This window comes from Anguilla anguilla, chromosome 14, assembly GCF_013347855.1.
Source record: "Anguilla anguilla isolate fAngAng1 chromosome 14, fAngAng1.pri, whole genome shotgun sequence".
NCBI lineage: Eukaryota > Metazoa > Chordata > Actinopteri > Anguilliformes > Anguillidae > Anguilla > Anguilla anguilla.
The window spans coordinates 8,190,837-8,207,920 of record NC_049214.1 but is presented as its reverse complement, the minus strand read 5'-3'; the positions used below and the strand labels follow the sequence as shown (position 1 = coordinate 8,207,920).

At 41.2% G+C, this 17,084-nt stretch overlaps 1 protein-coding gene across 4 annotated transcripts in view; it reads left to right on the top strand.

Moving 5' to 3' along the window:
• The first annotated feature begins 446 nt into the window (after window positions 1-446).
• Window positions 447-17,084, top strand: part of LOC118212185 (synaptic vesicle glycoprotein 2C-like) — a 49,273-nt gene continuing 32,635 nt past the window's right edge. The window contains exons 1-3 of one of the 4 annotated variants that reach the window (XM_035389845.1): window positions 447-563; window positions 1,223-1,417; window positions 11,828-12,527. In XM_035389845.1, the coding sequence (XP_035245736.1) occupies window positions 11,942-12,527 (586 nt within the window). In that variant the 5' untranslated portion in view covers window positions 447-563; window positions 1,223-1,417; window positions 11,828-11,941. Of the gene's footprint in view, window positions 577-1,219; window positions 1,418-2,417; window positions 2,556-11,827; window positions 12,528-17,084 lie in introns of those variants that run through there. The other 3 variants (XM_035389844.1, XM_035389846.1, XM_035389847.1) reach the window with 3 other exon arrangements.

Sequence of the window (17,084 nt, the reverse complement as noted above, 5' to 3'; positions counted from 1 at the left end):
AATTAGTGGCAGAGGGATGCCAGTGAGAGCACTCTCACAGCAGTATATGCATCCATTCAGTTATTCCAATGAAACAGCTGCTGTTGAGTGTAATTGCATCTGAGAGTTTTCTTTGAATTTTGTTTTTTAAATTTAGATTGAAAAAAGGGAGCTTCTAGGCTTCCTTCCTCCAGTCCCCGCATTTTGTGGTTATTTCCGGCAGAACAAATCATTCAAGGGAATTCATAATGGCTGTTGGCCACCCAGGCGGAAAGGGATCGCCGAAATCTCCAAGGACCCATTCCAGCCCTAAAAATGTCTTAAACTCAGCGGTTAATCAGGAGGGCTGAATACAGCAGGTGGTGGAGCTATCTCAGGGCAGTCCCCGGGTGTGTGTCATGTCACGTGCTTCAAAGAATAATGCCCCGAAAAAAGCCCGGATTAAATTTCATATTTCCGTTTGCTTTAGAGTTGATGATACCACTCGGCCCTGCCCACCATTGTACATATTTCAGTCCGATGGCCAGCCCTAACTTTCGACTGTAGCATCTATGCACCCACTAGGAGGGATGCGTGAAGAATACGTGAGTTTTTAAAGTTAAGTGCTGGCAAGTGTAAATATAACACGCTCTAGCGTAATTGTCTGAAATATCCATGACCAGAACTCGAAAAACTTCATTTAATGACGGATGCGTTCCTAAATTTAACAATCGTAGCTAATCGTAATGTCAAATTAGCCTAGGCGAACGTGCGATGTTCAAGCGTGTTTTGATTTTCAGTAATTGAACAGGGGTCCTTTATGATGGTTTATATCTGTAATTTAATCCACATGTTCACCCCTCTCTATAGCATAACCTTACGTGAATGCATATATCTTAGAAGTAACCTGACAATTATTTATTTCATGTTTACATGATACTGCGTCATTGTACTTTAAAAGTACACATTCTATTTCACGGCATTCATTCTTGCATTGACTTACTTCATAAACAACGAAGCTTTATAAAGATTCTTGTTATATTCTTATTATTATAACTGCAGAACAATCAGTACTTCTGTCGCCTTGCCCCGCATTTGATACCAACTATTGTTCCATTACACGGGATTGCCCACTTCACTCTCTTGGATACATTTATTGATTTCTCTGTACTCTTGCTCGCTTCGTGTCGTGCCGCCCCCCCCTCCTCCCCCCGTCTCTCTCTCTCCCCCTCGCTCCCACTCTCTCTCCTCCTTCTTGAAGTAGCTACTGCAGGCGCATTGGTGCACCAGAAAAAAAGAAAAGAAAAAGAAAAAAGAAAACTCGTCGACAGTTTCTACCTCAGGTCCTTTTCGAACAACACTACTGTGGAATACCAGCAAATTTCTATCCACGGCGCAAAGACAGTTTCTTGCTATGGGTGTTTACTGCTAACGTTCCGTCTCCATCCCTTCTTAACCGGTGAGTGGAGGGTAGCCTATCTCTGTTTAATAGTTGAGTGGCAGAGAAGCTTCTCCCTTTATTTCGGCTCTTATATATTTGCTTAGAACTGTCCAATGGTTCAGTGTTAAGCTCTGTATTTCTCAGTGTTTGTATTTTCAGAAGCACCTAATTAATAATTCGGTGTTTAGATATCCTATCGCTGAATATCATGTAGTGGTCGGTTGATGCACCTGCATTATGCCAGAGATTTACGCTATTTCGTCCCATTCTTCTTAGTTCGCTTTGTTTTGTCCTTCACGATTGTATATTTACACTAAAATTCAAAGCGAAATGAAACTTCTGTAAATCACTCTGGAGTTCGATAACGCTTTGGTTATGTTTGAGCAACATATTTCAGTTCAACAACAATAGAACATATAATTTCACAGTTGGCTATAGCTGTATCAAACATCAGATTTTGTTAATGGTAATCATATGATAAAGAATAGCATATAATTTACCGACAGATAAATCTGGCTACCTAGTATGTTTAATTAATGTGGCACATTTGGGAACTTGCAGGCCTACAAATGAACTTTTCATTCAAAGTATTTAATACTGGTGGACTATGGAATTCGCCCGCTGTTCATCGTTTTGGCTTAAATATATTCAAAAGTTGCGTTAAAGTCTTAAACCACGCTATTCTTCGGGTATCACATTATCGAACTGTTACGACCGTACATACATCTTTGTCGCTTGAAACAGTCTGCATCCTATGCACTCTCAGGATACAGTACAATTCATCGCGGAGTCCTATCCAACAACAGCTTATCGTCAGCGAGGTTATGGTTTAAAATTTGTACTTAGGTCACCGGCCTCAGGCACATAAAGCATTCAGCATTACGCATAGAGATCCATCTATTTAAGTGGCTCGATGCTGCGGGTACTGAGTCATCCGTGGATTGCAGCTCCGGAGAGGAGAGAGGATTGATTCCAAAGCACAATGTCATGGCATCAGAAATCTCATTAAAGACGGCCGCTTGCGTCAAACTGTATTCGGTGATTGATTCCGTTCTTAGATCCTTCAAATGACGTTAGGACTGCTGGCTTTCGGAGGGTACCAGTAAAGGGTGAATCCATGGTGCGTGAAACGACCTATATGCTTGACTGGAGAGAGGTAGTTAATGCGTCGAATATGAAACTATCTTGACTACATTTCCGAAGTCCTTCCGTTGTTACAAAGGCTACATTCTACGTATCGAGAAACAGTACGATTTTAAGCCGTTGCACTTGATAGTCATTTGACTTAATCAAGATCTACATTGTAGGCTAATTTTCGTATGGAAGTACAGCAACAGTGAAGTAACAGGACTTTTTTCTGTCTTAATTGTTTGTATATAGTTTCAACATTCTAACCAGAAAGAATATTGGCAGTCTAATATTCTCACAAAGTTATACAATGTGAATTATTTCCTTATTAGGCTATGCTTAATATGGACTGCAAATTACATAATGCAGTTAATAAGCAATTCATCAGAACTATATAAACACTGATGAATGTTTTTACTGATATGAACTTACATATAATGGGCTATGTCGTCATCCATGTAATGTCATTAGTCTGAGTTAACAGCAATACAATAAGATAGATAGTCAGTGATGTATAAATACGTATTACTTAATGCTAGTTATTTCGTTGTGTGTGTTCTTGCGACATAAAATGCATCAATTCGTACTCATACTTTGCCTCATACTATTTTCAGAGTAAATATGGACACTTATAAAAGTACCTTTGTAAGAAAACACACATTGTTTAAATTTGAAATTTGAGCTGTCTTTTTCACAGACAGGGAGCTCCTACACTTATGGCGTCTGTACTTCTGTACTATTCAGCATCATGCTCCGGTAGACCTGTGTGGGCCAAACTTAAAATTGGTCGATTTCACAATATTTATTTATTTATTTCTTTTGTGAAATGTACACACTTTTTGTGTACATATAACATATCACCCAGATGTGCAACTTTAATAATGATACTAGCTGGAAAAGTGATATTCATTGTTAAAAATCCAATTTAAGCCATCTTAGCTTCCAAATCCCTTGCAAGATTATCTTGACAATTGGATATTGAATAAGATATTTCTCTGTCACGTGTAAGGCATATAAAAGTGTATATTTCACAATAAATAAATAAATAAATAAATAAGCATATCCCCAAACTGACCATATTATGTTTTACCCAGGTGGTCTGTGTCACATTTGGATAAACACCTGGGTTGTATCTGTCCCATGGGTTTATGATAGTAATCAGTTCCAATAAATAAATCAATTTTGTTGTAACTAAAATATAGATCATATATGCAGCTTTTCAGTTTGAAACATTTACACAGGTTATCGAAGCTGTTAATGCAGCAATATTGAAGCAACTATTAAAGCAACAATGTGCTTTCCAAGTCAATTCAATATTGGCTGCATTCCTAGAATTGATCAAATTAGGCATTTTTTAGTCAATTATTTAACGAACACTTTACACGCGTGTAAAGAATATATGCATGAGTTCAACAGAATGTGATAATTGTGTGTTTGTTTTTTTGTTTGCATGCCTGAGTGTATGGAGGTTTGCATCCATGAGATTTTGTCTCATACACAATAGTTTTGCATTTTTCGTGAAGTGGCTGACATTTTCGGACAGCAAATGCCCAGATTTAAAGACAGAGCTCGAAATGACAAACAACAGAAACGGTGCTGATTCCACTCTAATATGAATCTGGTGTTCTACCAGCCAAAGAAGGCTGATCTGAATGCCTCGCTGTGCAGTATGCCACTTCCCTCACGGTAGTGCGCACTGGGCTGGCATGCATGGGTAGATGTGTGCAGGCCACAGGTGATCAAATCTGTTTGTGTCCTTGAGGAGATCCCTGCTGGCTGCATGCATGTGCATTTGGCCTATCAGATTTTTTGTCATTCAATTACCCATTGGCCAATTGAAACAAGCAACATCGCTTAAACAAGCTACAAGCTGCAGTGGTATTACACAACGATTAGTTACTACATGTCTGTCTACGTGACTATGGAGACATGCTATCTCATTTGACTAGACAAAGAAAATATAGTTTTATTGGAAAAGCTGGTTTGTTGAAAGTTACGTTAAATGGTGATGTTATACTGGCTTTAAAAAACTCACTGCCAATACACAGCTGAAATTGTGTGACACTAGCTAACCAGTTACATTGAGGTTTTTGTTGATTATTAATGCCTACTGTATATGGAAATACGTATGCCACAAAAAAATAAATATTTTTAAGGCATTTTTAACAAAGGGAAATTCCAGAAAGGCACAAATAAAATGAAAACAGAAATGACAGTTGTCAACATGTGAAGCAGAACCAAAACATTCACACCAGCCAGGGAACACACCTGATGTGTGTCTCAGCAGTCTTTCTGTAACTTGCACTGTAAGCCTGGACTTTGTCTTTAAATAAAAAAGTGGTCATTAGTATGTTTTAGAGGAAACTTCATTCTTTTATATTTTAGAGGAAACAGTTTCTATTACTAAACCGAATTAAGTGTTTGGCAATATTCAGGTGAAATGTTCAGTGTAATAATTAAGTAAAAAATTCTTCCTAACAGTGGATACTGGCTTCTAATTGTTGCCTGACTTATTGCTAATTGCACAGACACACTGGGTAACTGTACGCTGAAGAAGGTACCTAACATTAAACTTGTGTAACCCATGAAAGAGGAAACTGGAAGAAGTTGCTTGTTCTGATCCATTTATTGTCATACACTGTTATGAATTGTTCTAACAGCAATATTACTGTACTATGAACAGTAATTTGCTGTTGGTGCTGTATACAGTATGTTGCTGTAGACTTTCAATAGATTTTGTGTGAATTTCTTATGGCTGACAAAATATTACAGCAATCATCCTTTACTGTGATCCAAAATACAGTAATGTCAACTAATCCTGGATTACAGTGTAGTGACACTGTTCTGTAGTTCCGTACTTCTGAGGCCTGAAGGTCGGGTGTCTTAGTGAAGCCGTTGCAGAGGGACTTCCTGGTGACATTTACTCTCAGTGTGGTCTGTGCGAACATACCCAATCCTATCTAAGGTGCATATATGTTTTTCTGCCCGTTTCCTCATGCCATGTGAACCAGTGCAGAATACTGTACAGCTGCAGTGTATTACTCATTTATTTATGTTTGTGTCCTTTGTGAATATTTCATCTCATTCGCAGAGCCTCGTATATGATTAATGAACGTGCCCGATTGGTGGCAGTGTTCCGTGACAAGATGACTGTTTGAGAATAATCTATTTTTACACTCCATTATGTTGATGCATTTTTGCATGTTTTTCTGATTGCGTACTACAGAGCATGCTTGCACATTTGCTTACACTTTACATTGGTTGGGGGGTTTGTTTTCAATCATAAAGAGAAAAAGAATTCTTACAAATTGATATGGTGGACATTTGTCATTGTTTCAAAGCAATACGGTTTGGTTAAGTCCCACAGGTTGTTGCTGCTGTTGTTTATATAACATTGATATATGATTTCTCAGAAATGTGCAATTTCTGCACTAATTTTTTGGGAACGTGCATTTATGTTAGAGCTCCTGGCATGCTTGGATTCACAACCATAAGCATGTTAATTAGATACGCGCGTGAAATGGATCTACACTCGCAATGGCATGCCCAACCTGAGGCTGTTCCTTTCAGCAGTAAAACATCCTGGAAGGGTTCTTCTGAAGCAGAGAATGGCAGGAAGGCGCGTGAGGAGAGCTGACCTATCACAGGGCTGAAGGATGTCACAGCGATGCCCCGCTTTCATCCTCGCTGACCTGCTGGTCCTCTATGTCCTGTACTGCCAGTTACCTGCTGCCACCCCCTCCCCCCCTCCCAGTGGTGTCACTGCTGAAACTCTGAAATAAGATGTCCCCTCTACTGCACAGGGATGTAATGACACGTACTGCCGCTGACTGTCATTTTTCTGTATTTTTAATTCGATGGCTGGTTGATATTTCAGCCCTTGATGCTTTACTTATGACAGAACATTGAATATTAATTAATACATAGATCAAGTAATTAATCAATTGAAGCTCAATTAATTAATTTATACATTAATCTATACTCTCATACTTACATTATATTACACTCACAATCTGTGGACCACACTGTTGAGTGTTTATGAACACTGGCAACTTCAACTGGTGGTGTGTATAAATGAACATCATCTTCTCCTACTTTATACATTGTATCTTTGTGTCCTACCTGATGCAAAATGAATGGCAAAATTAAAATGGGGAGCGGAGACTATACTTTTATCTTGTTGAAGCAAACCAAAGGTTAAGAGAAACACCATCCATCAACCTGCCAGAGGCTATCTCTGGTGTGCATCCTAGATTTGTGGCTATCTTGTGTACTGACCCCGTCTGAAATTCAGAAATGAACCTTAAATGTAACTGGATATATAGGGGTTCAGACTCTCCAGTGCTGGAGTCCAGGGGTGCAGCCCCCAATCCCCCCCCCCGCTCCCCCTTCCCCGACCACGATCCGTGCCTGGCAGGTAGACATCAGCTGCATCCTCATGCAGACCTGCCCATGATGAGGCTCATCACTGTTGACAGGGGGAATACGCTCTCTGCTCCACTTGCCCGCTGACAGACACTTGGTGGACCTCTGTGCTCTTGGGCGAGCGGTGCATTGTTCCAGAGCAGCCTGTGCACATCGTCATACTGATTCAATTTCCCCCTGAACCTGCACACATGAGATACGCTGCTGAGGTGATCTTCAAAAGGCGTTTCGCGCTGTCACCTTCAAGTGGCACGCAAATGGCAAGTGCCTTCGGTGATTAAAATCTTCCTCTGAGACCTCCATTTGATATTTATATTTCTAATGCTGTTTTCAATATTAAATCTCATAAAGTGTGGTGATACGGATATGAATGCGGTGCATGTGGCAGTTGTAAGCTACAGCAGATATTGTAGCGTCCACGCATTTTCAAGGTGTCCTGCAGTGGAAATAAAGGAGATATTACAGTACATTCTGCAATTACGTAAGTGGTTGTAAAATAATTCATGGGGAACAGATAAATGCATAGCCTGGCGCTTCTATCATTACGTCCCCACAGGAATCTCTGTGTCTGTTTCCACTGCATCTGCAAGGATTTTGCGGTTTCACTCTGAACCCCACCTTTTTTGGAACTGGAAAAACAGTCTGTGAAGGAGTCAAAACTTGCCTCCTTCAGTCTCCTGTGAAACATGCAGAAGCCTCTGTCGAGGGAATTATTGTGCGTGGAAGGCTGTTAGCTGATATTCTGACATCACTGGAGAAGCACGGGTCATTAGTGTCAAAGCAGCGAGTCACAGGAAGGAGACACGTGAGCAGCTGACGACAGTGAGGATTTAGATGTTGGCCCTGACGGTCAGTGTGGTCTCATCGCTGACTGCAGCACACTGGCACTCACCGCCAAGGCTCTGATTGGCTGACTGCATAATTACTGATTGCATAAATACTGTTAATAATTGAATAATCCTAGTTTTATACCAACAGATGCACAGGGATGGACAATCAGTAGTCCAGACACCTGGTATTACTGAATTTTCTATCCTGGAACATCAAATGATGATGCACCAACACCCAGGGGACAACCAGTAAATTCTGTTTGCTCTGAGTGAACATTTAAAAAAATCTGATTGGCTGAGATTGCTTGTAATTTCCATTGGGTGACCTTCAATTGGTTCTTCCTTGATTAGATAACTAGGTGGGAGTTCCTGACTGTGCTAAGTACTGATTAGCGTTTTGGCAGAAGAGTGGAGCTTCCCCTTAATGCAGGCATGACAACAGTAGTCTGCATCTGCAGTACATCAATCCCTGTTGGTGTAGCCTGCAAAATTATTATGGCTAGCATTCTGGCTAGAGGGACCATAATAAAGAAATACCTCACCACATTAATGTGTTAAACTGTTACATTTACCCAGAACAAAAATAATATCTTAGCAAATATAATTAGATATACTGTACATTGGATGGTTTTTATGGCAATAATAGCTAGCTAGCATTTCAGTAACCAGATTAGATGTTTGGCCACTTAGCTAGTTATAAAATACCTTACTTTTTCAGATAACATTGTCTAGCTAACAGTAGCATACAGTAGCCAATATACCTACCTTGGCAGTGGCTGTTGGAATTGCTGTTGTGATAGCAAGCAGCCCACCTGGCCAGTGTTGTGATGTGCACAGTGCTGCCATGTTCATGGACTGTTATTTGGGGTATGTTTAAAGGGTACTGTGGGCATGATCAAACACATTCTTTGGAAATTATGTATCTAAGTGTTGAAAACATATCAGGCATTTGAAATTTTGGCAGTCCCTTGCATGTGTTGATTACCTTTAAATAATCATTTGTCACAGCAGGAATTTGTTTCCTTAGCTATGCTGCTTGATTGAAATAGTGAATTATGAGACAATGTAATAATTGCACAAAATTAAATTAAGTTAATTTAAATTTATTTAGCTCATTAGCTTTGAGAGCCCTAGCAGGACCACATATATGCTCATATACAGTAAGTACAGGTAGGCTAATGATGAAGTGCTACACATCTTAGAAAGAGCACATTATCAAAATAATTTCTCACAAGTCCATTGGTATAAAGATAAATCTCTCTTTGTGATGAATTTAATAAATTTCTGAATTAAAATAGTTATATTTGACACTTCTTTATGAAGTGAAATCATGCATTATGTTTTCAGCTGGTAGTTTCAGTTTCTTATTGAAATGCTAAAATGTGGCTTGAAAGTAAACTGTGACCACAAGCTGTGATAATCTGTAGTAGTTTAATGAAAATTAGATGTTAAACAATCATCATATTCACAGAAAGACATATTCTGAGAAATATATTTCTTTAACCAAAGCTCCCAGATTGAACCATATTGCCTGACAATGAACCCTTGACCAGGATAGGGTTCCTCTACAGCAGTGGTCTCCAACCCTGGTCCTGGAGAGCTACAGGGTCTGCTGGTTTTCATAGTGACTCTGCACTTCATGAATCAATTAGAGCAGTTGATTACACAGTTAACTCAACTCACCTGGTGTCTAGGGTCTCAATTGGGTGCTGATTTTAAGGTGAAAACAAAAACCAGCAGACCCTGTAGCTCTCCAGGACCAGGGTTGGAGACCACTGCTCTATGGAGATGCAGTAAAGTCTTTTAGAATCCTTTGTTCTGAGAGTGTACCTTTGTCTTGATGAAGCATAGTATCATTTTGACCTCAACATGAAAGCAGGGTGAAGAGAAATGTATGTCCCCCAGCATGTGTTTGGGCTAACCCCCACGGGTTCAAACATACACTCTGCTGGAGCCCCTGACAAGGTGTTTTCATTTCAAATGAAACGAGTGAAACCTACTGTGCCGTGAAAAACCTGCAGTGCCCCTTACTGATTTCCTCTGTTATTGTGTATTTGTCGCAGTGAATGGTTTGAGATCTTTTGACAAAATGTAATATTAGACAGACACATTTTAAAAATTATTTTATTTAATGAAAAATGTTTTCACCCATATCACCCATGTGAAAAAGTTATTGCCCCCTTTATTACGCAATCAACCAATGAACCAAATACAATTGATAATTAGATTCAGCTGATTGAACATAGTCTGGCTTGATTGTAGCCAGCCCTGTTGAATCTAAACCTCATGCATATTGAACCTTACCAGAAGTTTATGCAGCAATGATCAAACAATTATCCAAAACCCAAAAGCTAGTCTACATCTGAGTGGCTGTAAAGGAACTAGATTACAGTTTTGGAGTGGCCTAGTTAAAGTTCTGACTTGAACCCAATAGAGATGCTGTGGCAGGACCTAAAATGAACAGTTCACACGCGAATGCTGAACAGTTTGTCTGAATTAACGCAGTTCTTCAAAGAAATGTGGGCTAAAATTCCTCCACTGTGATGTGAAAGTCTGATACCAAATTATATAAAGCATTTTGGGTGCTGTTATGGCTGCTAAAAGTGGGGCAACCAGTTATTAAGTTTAAGGGGGCATTTACTTTTTCACATGGGCGATATTGGTGTTTGATGACCTTTTTCATCATGAAATAAATGAAATAATAATAATTTTAAAAAAAAACGTCTTGTGTTAACTCAGGTTCCCTTTGTCTATTAAATTTTGTCTAAAGATCTAATACCATTCAGTGAGACAAAGATGCAGATAAAGAGGAAAACAGGAAGGGTATTTGTGTGAGAGATGACGCTTTAGTTTTATTTCACTCAGCAGCTGTTATATTGCCATGCCCATTTAGATCAGACAGATCCATCACAGAGAGATAATTACAGCCAACATTTGTAATTATTGCTGCATGTCATTTAGCGTGCCATAGTGAATATGCTATTGCACGTCCAATGCACTGTAAAGACTCCTTTAACGCGCACCATATGTGTATTTTTCCAACGACATTATAATTGGATCAGTGCTGCAGTTACATACCAGTTATTTCTATTACCCCAGTGTCATAGACATAGACACACAAGACAGACAAAGTATTGATAAATTAACAACAGGCACACAAAGTATTGATGAATTAACAACATAGGCACACGCAGTATTGATAAATTAACAACAAAAGGTCATTTCTGCCGTATATGACCAATTTGTGATTCTACTTACCCTGAAACGAGCCGTGACATAGAACAGAATTCGCCAGTGAGCCGAGAACGGCGGCGGCTGCCTTACTGTGAGAGCATGTTAACGATTTCTCCTATTTCTTTCATGCTATGTCTGTGATGAAAGAAATGGGGAAACTCGGATAAAGAGCTGGAACCTGCATACAGCATTAGATGCGCAACATTGTGCCAGTGGGACGTAAACAACGCCACATCTCAAAGCACAATGAAGTGCCATCTAGTGCCATCTATCAGTAACACCCAGGGCACCGCGTGTTTGTTAGGTAAAGATACAGCCATTTCCCGCAGCACCAGTCTTTTTCTGGCTTCTATTTACAGTTGCTCTTACAAAGGCCCCGAAGCCTGCAGCGGGCCCTGCGAAATCTGACATCTGTGGGTCAACAATTTACTACTGCGTCTGCTTTTGGCACAGTAGGATTAAAGGTCATTTCCATTATGTAGCTGAACTTCATTCAACATCATGTTTATGCTAACAAATTGAATATGGACAAGGCTCACTGTAGTCTTCTCTTCATCGTTGCGTAATCTTCGATATTTCTGCGGAATGCTTTGGAGAAGGGAGATTCAAACTGAGCGTCTTTTGGGAATTTTAACTTGAATACAGCTTTGCAATAGATATGCATGCCCGTGAAGTCAAATGATGAAACTGTTACTTTCACATTACATAAGGCTGCACAAATGCTGCTGTACACACATGACCTAATTCATAGCATATAGTTTCTGTTTGAGGCATCTCTAAGACTTGTCCCTTTCATTGTTTTCCTCCACAGTCTGGAGACCTCCATTACTGGTGCAAAGACACTTGTATGTTGAGCCCTTCTTCAACGGGTCCTCCCAGAATCCTTCTGTAGCTCCTGTTTGTGATTGAGACTCCCCAGGGGAAGATGGGTGATGCGTACAGGGAGAGAACTTCACTGGCTAAGGGTGCAAAAGACATCGCCAAGGAGGCCAAGCGGCACGCGGCGAAGAAGGTGAGCAAGGTGGTGGACCGCGCCTCGGACGAGTACACCCAGCGGTCCTACAGCCGCTTCCAGGACGAGGAGGACGAGGACGACGACAACTACTACAGGCAAGATGGCGACCACGCGGACGGCGCCAACGAGGAGGAGGGCTCCAGCGACGCCACGGAGGGCCACGACGACGAGGACGAGATCTACGAGGGGGAGTACCAGGGCATCCCGGCGGGGGGGCAGGCCAAGGAGAACCAGGTGGCCGTGGGGAAGCCGGTGTCGGACGGCCTGAAGGACAGGCAGGAGCTGGAGATGGAGAGGCAGGCGGACGAGGAGGAGCTGGCGCAGCAGTACGAGCTGATCATCCAGGAGTGCGGGCACGGCCGCTTCCAGTGGCAGCTCTTCTTCGTCCTGGGCCTGGCGCTCATGTCCGACGGCGTGGAGGTCTTCGTGGTGGGCTTCGTGCTGCCCAGCGCCGAGACGGACATGTGCATTCCCAACTCCGGCGCTGGCTGGTTAGGTAAGAATGGCAGTTTACGTTGAACGGTTTAATGAATGTGCAACTACACATTTCAGATCTGATCCGGCTGCATTTAGCCACACAAGCATTTAGTCACAAGCACAGTCATAAATTCTAGGCAGCTATTACATGTTACGTTTTCCAAAAAATCATTATGTACCTGTTTAAATATTCAGAAGCTGAACATTATAATGTTGAAATGCAGCCTTTAAAATTGCAAACACTAAGTAGCAATGTGTATGTGCATAGTAGTTGTACACCCTGCTGAGACTGTTTAAAGTAAAGTGATACTGTTGCCATAGTTATTGTTCTGGATCTGCTGCTAGTAGGTCATGAATAGTACTGATAAACAAATCCCTCCAGTAAATAGCTTCTGTGCTCAACCTGCACGAATTGGCAATATACTGTATAAAATATAAGCAGCATCTGTCATCATACATGAGAATATGTCTACCAAGCAAGCAAATTTTATCCATTGCCCAGTTCCTGCATGATTAAATCCTCATGGATTTGAAGTGATGTGACATATTTGTCTTTAGATAATGTATGTAAAAGTGAGGTGAATCACAGTGAAAGGATTTCTGTCATGGATTTCATATGAATTTGGAGTCTCATCTTTTTATTCTTAGATTTTCGAAAGCTTTGCTGGTGACATTTTCAGATGTAATCTCATTTGGCCCAGTACAGGTTGTAGGTTGTCATGGCACCAGGTTTTTGGAGGTTGGCGTAGGCGGTGTTTATACGTCTGTCTGTGTGGGATTTCTTTCTCTCATAGCAGGCTGTGTGGGCGTGTGTGTGTGTGTGTGCGTGTGTGTGTGTGTGTGTGAGCGTCTAGGCCCAGCTCCCTGCTGCTTTAAAAGGTAACATGTCTGTAAATGCACAGCACAAGTTTGAATGCTACGTGCATGCTTCTGATGTGTTTTTATTGAGACAATTTTATTAATTTTTTGGAGATTGAAGAAGTACATTTGATGAATTGTGAATTGTTCTGCAAGCATAGGCTATCAGCTACTGTATGTTTCCCTTTCAAATATTTACCTATGTTTAGAAATGAGACCACAAATGGAAACATGGTTAGTTTTGTTTTATTTTTTTAATTGTAAGTGAATCAACTTTTAAATTCAGTTTGAAGTAACGTATTTATGAAAATCACTCACTCATATGAGCTAAAGCAAAATCAACAAATCACAAAAATATATATGTCAACAAAGCTCATTATTCTAATGCACTTTTCATTGTATTTCTTATTCTGTGTCAGTTATTTGTTTTGTTATTGTGACACAAGCGGGGGGTCACAATAACAGGGACGGAGTGTGGCACAGTGGGTAAGGAACTGCGCTCGTAACCGAAAGGTCGCAGGTTCGAATCCCGGGTAAGGACACTGCCGTTGTACCCTTGAGCAAGGTACTTAACCTGCGTTGCTTCAGTATATATCCAGCTGTATAAATGGATACAATGTAAAGTGCTATGTAAAAAGTTGTGTAAGTCGCTCTGGATAAGAGCGTCTGCTAAATGCCTATAATGTAATGTAATGTAACAAGCAGGACAGAGATATTTCATTCCAGGATTCCCGAAATTAAAGCAAGTGCTTTGATTTACGCCGCAGTTGCGAAACAGGGTCTAAAATAATAAGCTCCTGTTTGGAGATGGAGCAATTGAGTGATTGTTCAACTCCATTAAGGAGGGTACTTCAGAAGGTCACCCCACACTCTTAAGGAAAGCACTGCTAATTTCCTGCCAGTTGTTTGGGATCTCTGCTGAACAGCTGGCGAAGCTAGGCACACAAACACTCCACATGTCCAACAGGATCACTAGGTGGAGATTAAAGCGGTTGCGTATGTACTTTATTTGTACTTACCACACTGAAAATCTCTTAAAAATACTGGCAATGATACTTTTTGTTAGCATCGATGATAATAGTTGTAGTAATTTTACCATAACCTTGGTGTTTGCATATGTACAGTGTACTGTACATTTAATATGTTTATTATAAAGGCAATGCTTATTAACCCCAGCTGCTGAAGTGTGCCCTGTGTGTGGAAGGCACCACCTCCTTTTCTCCCCGCTCCACCCTGCCACTTTCTCTCCCTCCTCATGCCCCCCCCCCCCCCCCCCCGGGTTTTTAAGGGTACCCAGTCATACGTGAGAGCCTCCGCCTTTGTGCTGGGAATAAATCGGCTGGGGAAGACGGCCCGCGAGGGATTTTTTGGGTGCGGGCGCGCTCCAGTGAAACGCTAAAACCGCCTGGCGTGAAAGATGTCTGCCGGGGGGGCTTGGGGGGGGCGTCACGGCACGGTGTAGCGCGAGGGTAGCTGAACGCACCGACGGCTCCCCGAGTTTCAGTTACACTCGAACGACCTCTAATGGAGTCAGGGATTCCCTCTCCCGCAGAATGAGATGCCCGTCGTGCTCCTTCAGCCACCGAAAGCTTTCTCCTTCTGTACAAATATATCAAGGAGTCAAAGAGCATGGGATCGAGGGGAAGGCACTTCAGATGGCCGGAAAGCTTTTCACCTGTCCTCGTGCTGCCGCTGCTGCTGAAATGCGATATCTGCGCAGTGCTGCATTGTGAGCTCTGACCAGCTGTTTGTTTTGGGAACGGAAAAACAAACACGTGTAATGGAAGAGAGAAGCCGAACAAAGAGAACAAAGAGAAAGCTGTAATTGCCGCGTTTGGGTATTTTACCCATAAAGCCAACTTGTGTCCACTACCCTACGTGTGTGCAAGCTCAGTGCACTGTTAGATTTTTACTACGCAGATATATTTTTTTAGCTCATCTTGCTAAGACTTCAGGTTCCAGGGGGCTGATGTGGCCCACAGTCTGGTATTAAATCCTGATCATGCCTGTGCAATTGAAGGTGCCACTGCATTGGTGTAGGATGTGCTTGGCAGTGGGAGGGATGGGTTGGGACGATTGTCTCATTGCATAAGAGCGGTTCCTCCAGCCAGTCTGGCACCTTCAGTCTGGCACCATCTTCGTCTGGTGCGATGAGAGTGCATCTCAGTAGATGGAGGGAAGACTGGAGCGGCTGGGAGCACAGGCTTCAGAGGAAAATGTGTGCTTTTACAACTCCTGAACTGACAGAGGACTTTGCACAGATGACATTTACAAATATATGGCCTTCTAAATTGTGAGAACAGATTATTTAGCCATTTAGTTGTGCATTTTTTTATTTCATTTTCTATTTATTAAGAAGGTTTGGTGAAATTGAATGATCTAAATTGCTCAACGTCTTAAATGGCTGTCATTGCACTGTGCATTTAGACTGAGACTGAGACTGCTATAAGTAAAATGATACGGCATCAGCACTAATTATCAGTGTTAATGGTATTTTGCAAGTATGTCATGGTTTTAGTAATTGTGACCTGCCATGGCAGCTTTATAATTCAAATACTTACTTTCTCGTGCTGCACTGCACACCTGCATTTATAACATACTGTAGAATATGTTACGGACATGCACATCTGCTACATTAATGAGCAGGAGGAGTACAAGGCATCCAGGGGATCATACCCTGCCAAACACCGGATCATATACCTGGCATCCGTGCTTTCAACTTTAAAGTCAAAGCTATACCAGAAATACTTTTACTTAAGGCACTGTAAACAATGAAAAATCATTATTTTCCCCCTAAACAAAACATTCATTGAACCTTAGGTTTTTTTTTACCATGTCATTCTTCCTAATACAATAATATTGCTCCTTTAAAACTGCATGTCCTTGTGTATCTTTAACCTAGTTTTCAGAAATTGTATTAGCTTTTGAAATTCTCAACAATGAAAAGTAATCCTTTCCTCCTCCTCACCCATGTCCTGTCCCATTTTTATCCTGCTTGGCTGACAGCCTGTTTGTCAATGTTCAACAGTCGATTGAACAACAGCAGACAGCTCTCTGTCTCTGGATCTTTGAAGGGGCAGCATTACAGCGTAACATTGTTCCTTAAAATGGTGTGCTGCATGGCTCAAAGCCACAGCATTGGTAGGGAATACTGCGTATGTAATAGCCCACTGGTGACAGTTATCATCTGAATGTGTGGACTGACCTTTGACATCACTTTGCACCAGACAAATGGAAGAAAGCATCTTCCTTAAGATTTGCTGTGTGGCAAAGCTTTATCTGAGCAAAACAGTACCCCTGCCTCCATAACACTAGTGGTCTGATACTGTACTGTACATACAAACAGCTCTTTATAATGTGCACTTCAGAGCAGGCTGAATGGGAGGCTGCTTTTATCCTGTCTGTCTTTTAACGGCTGATAGCAGCAAGTAAAGCAGGAAAAGCTACACAGACTTCGAATGATCACAAACACGGGATCACATGGGCATATTTTAACGGTATATAAAAAGCATGAATTACACGTTTGCACCTTTATCTTGTAACAGCTGTACACAACCAGCTGCAGAAACACTGAAAGTTCCCTTATTTTAAATGATGAACATCACTTTGCCATTATGCTACCATTTGGTGTGTGAAACAACATATATGTTATACTTCACATAATTAATATATGAAGATAATATGCTGTTTGAAGCTTCTGTTGGTTTTTCTCTCTTTT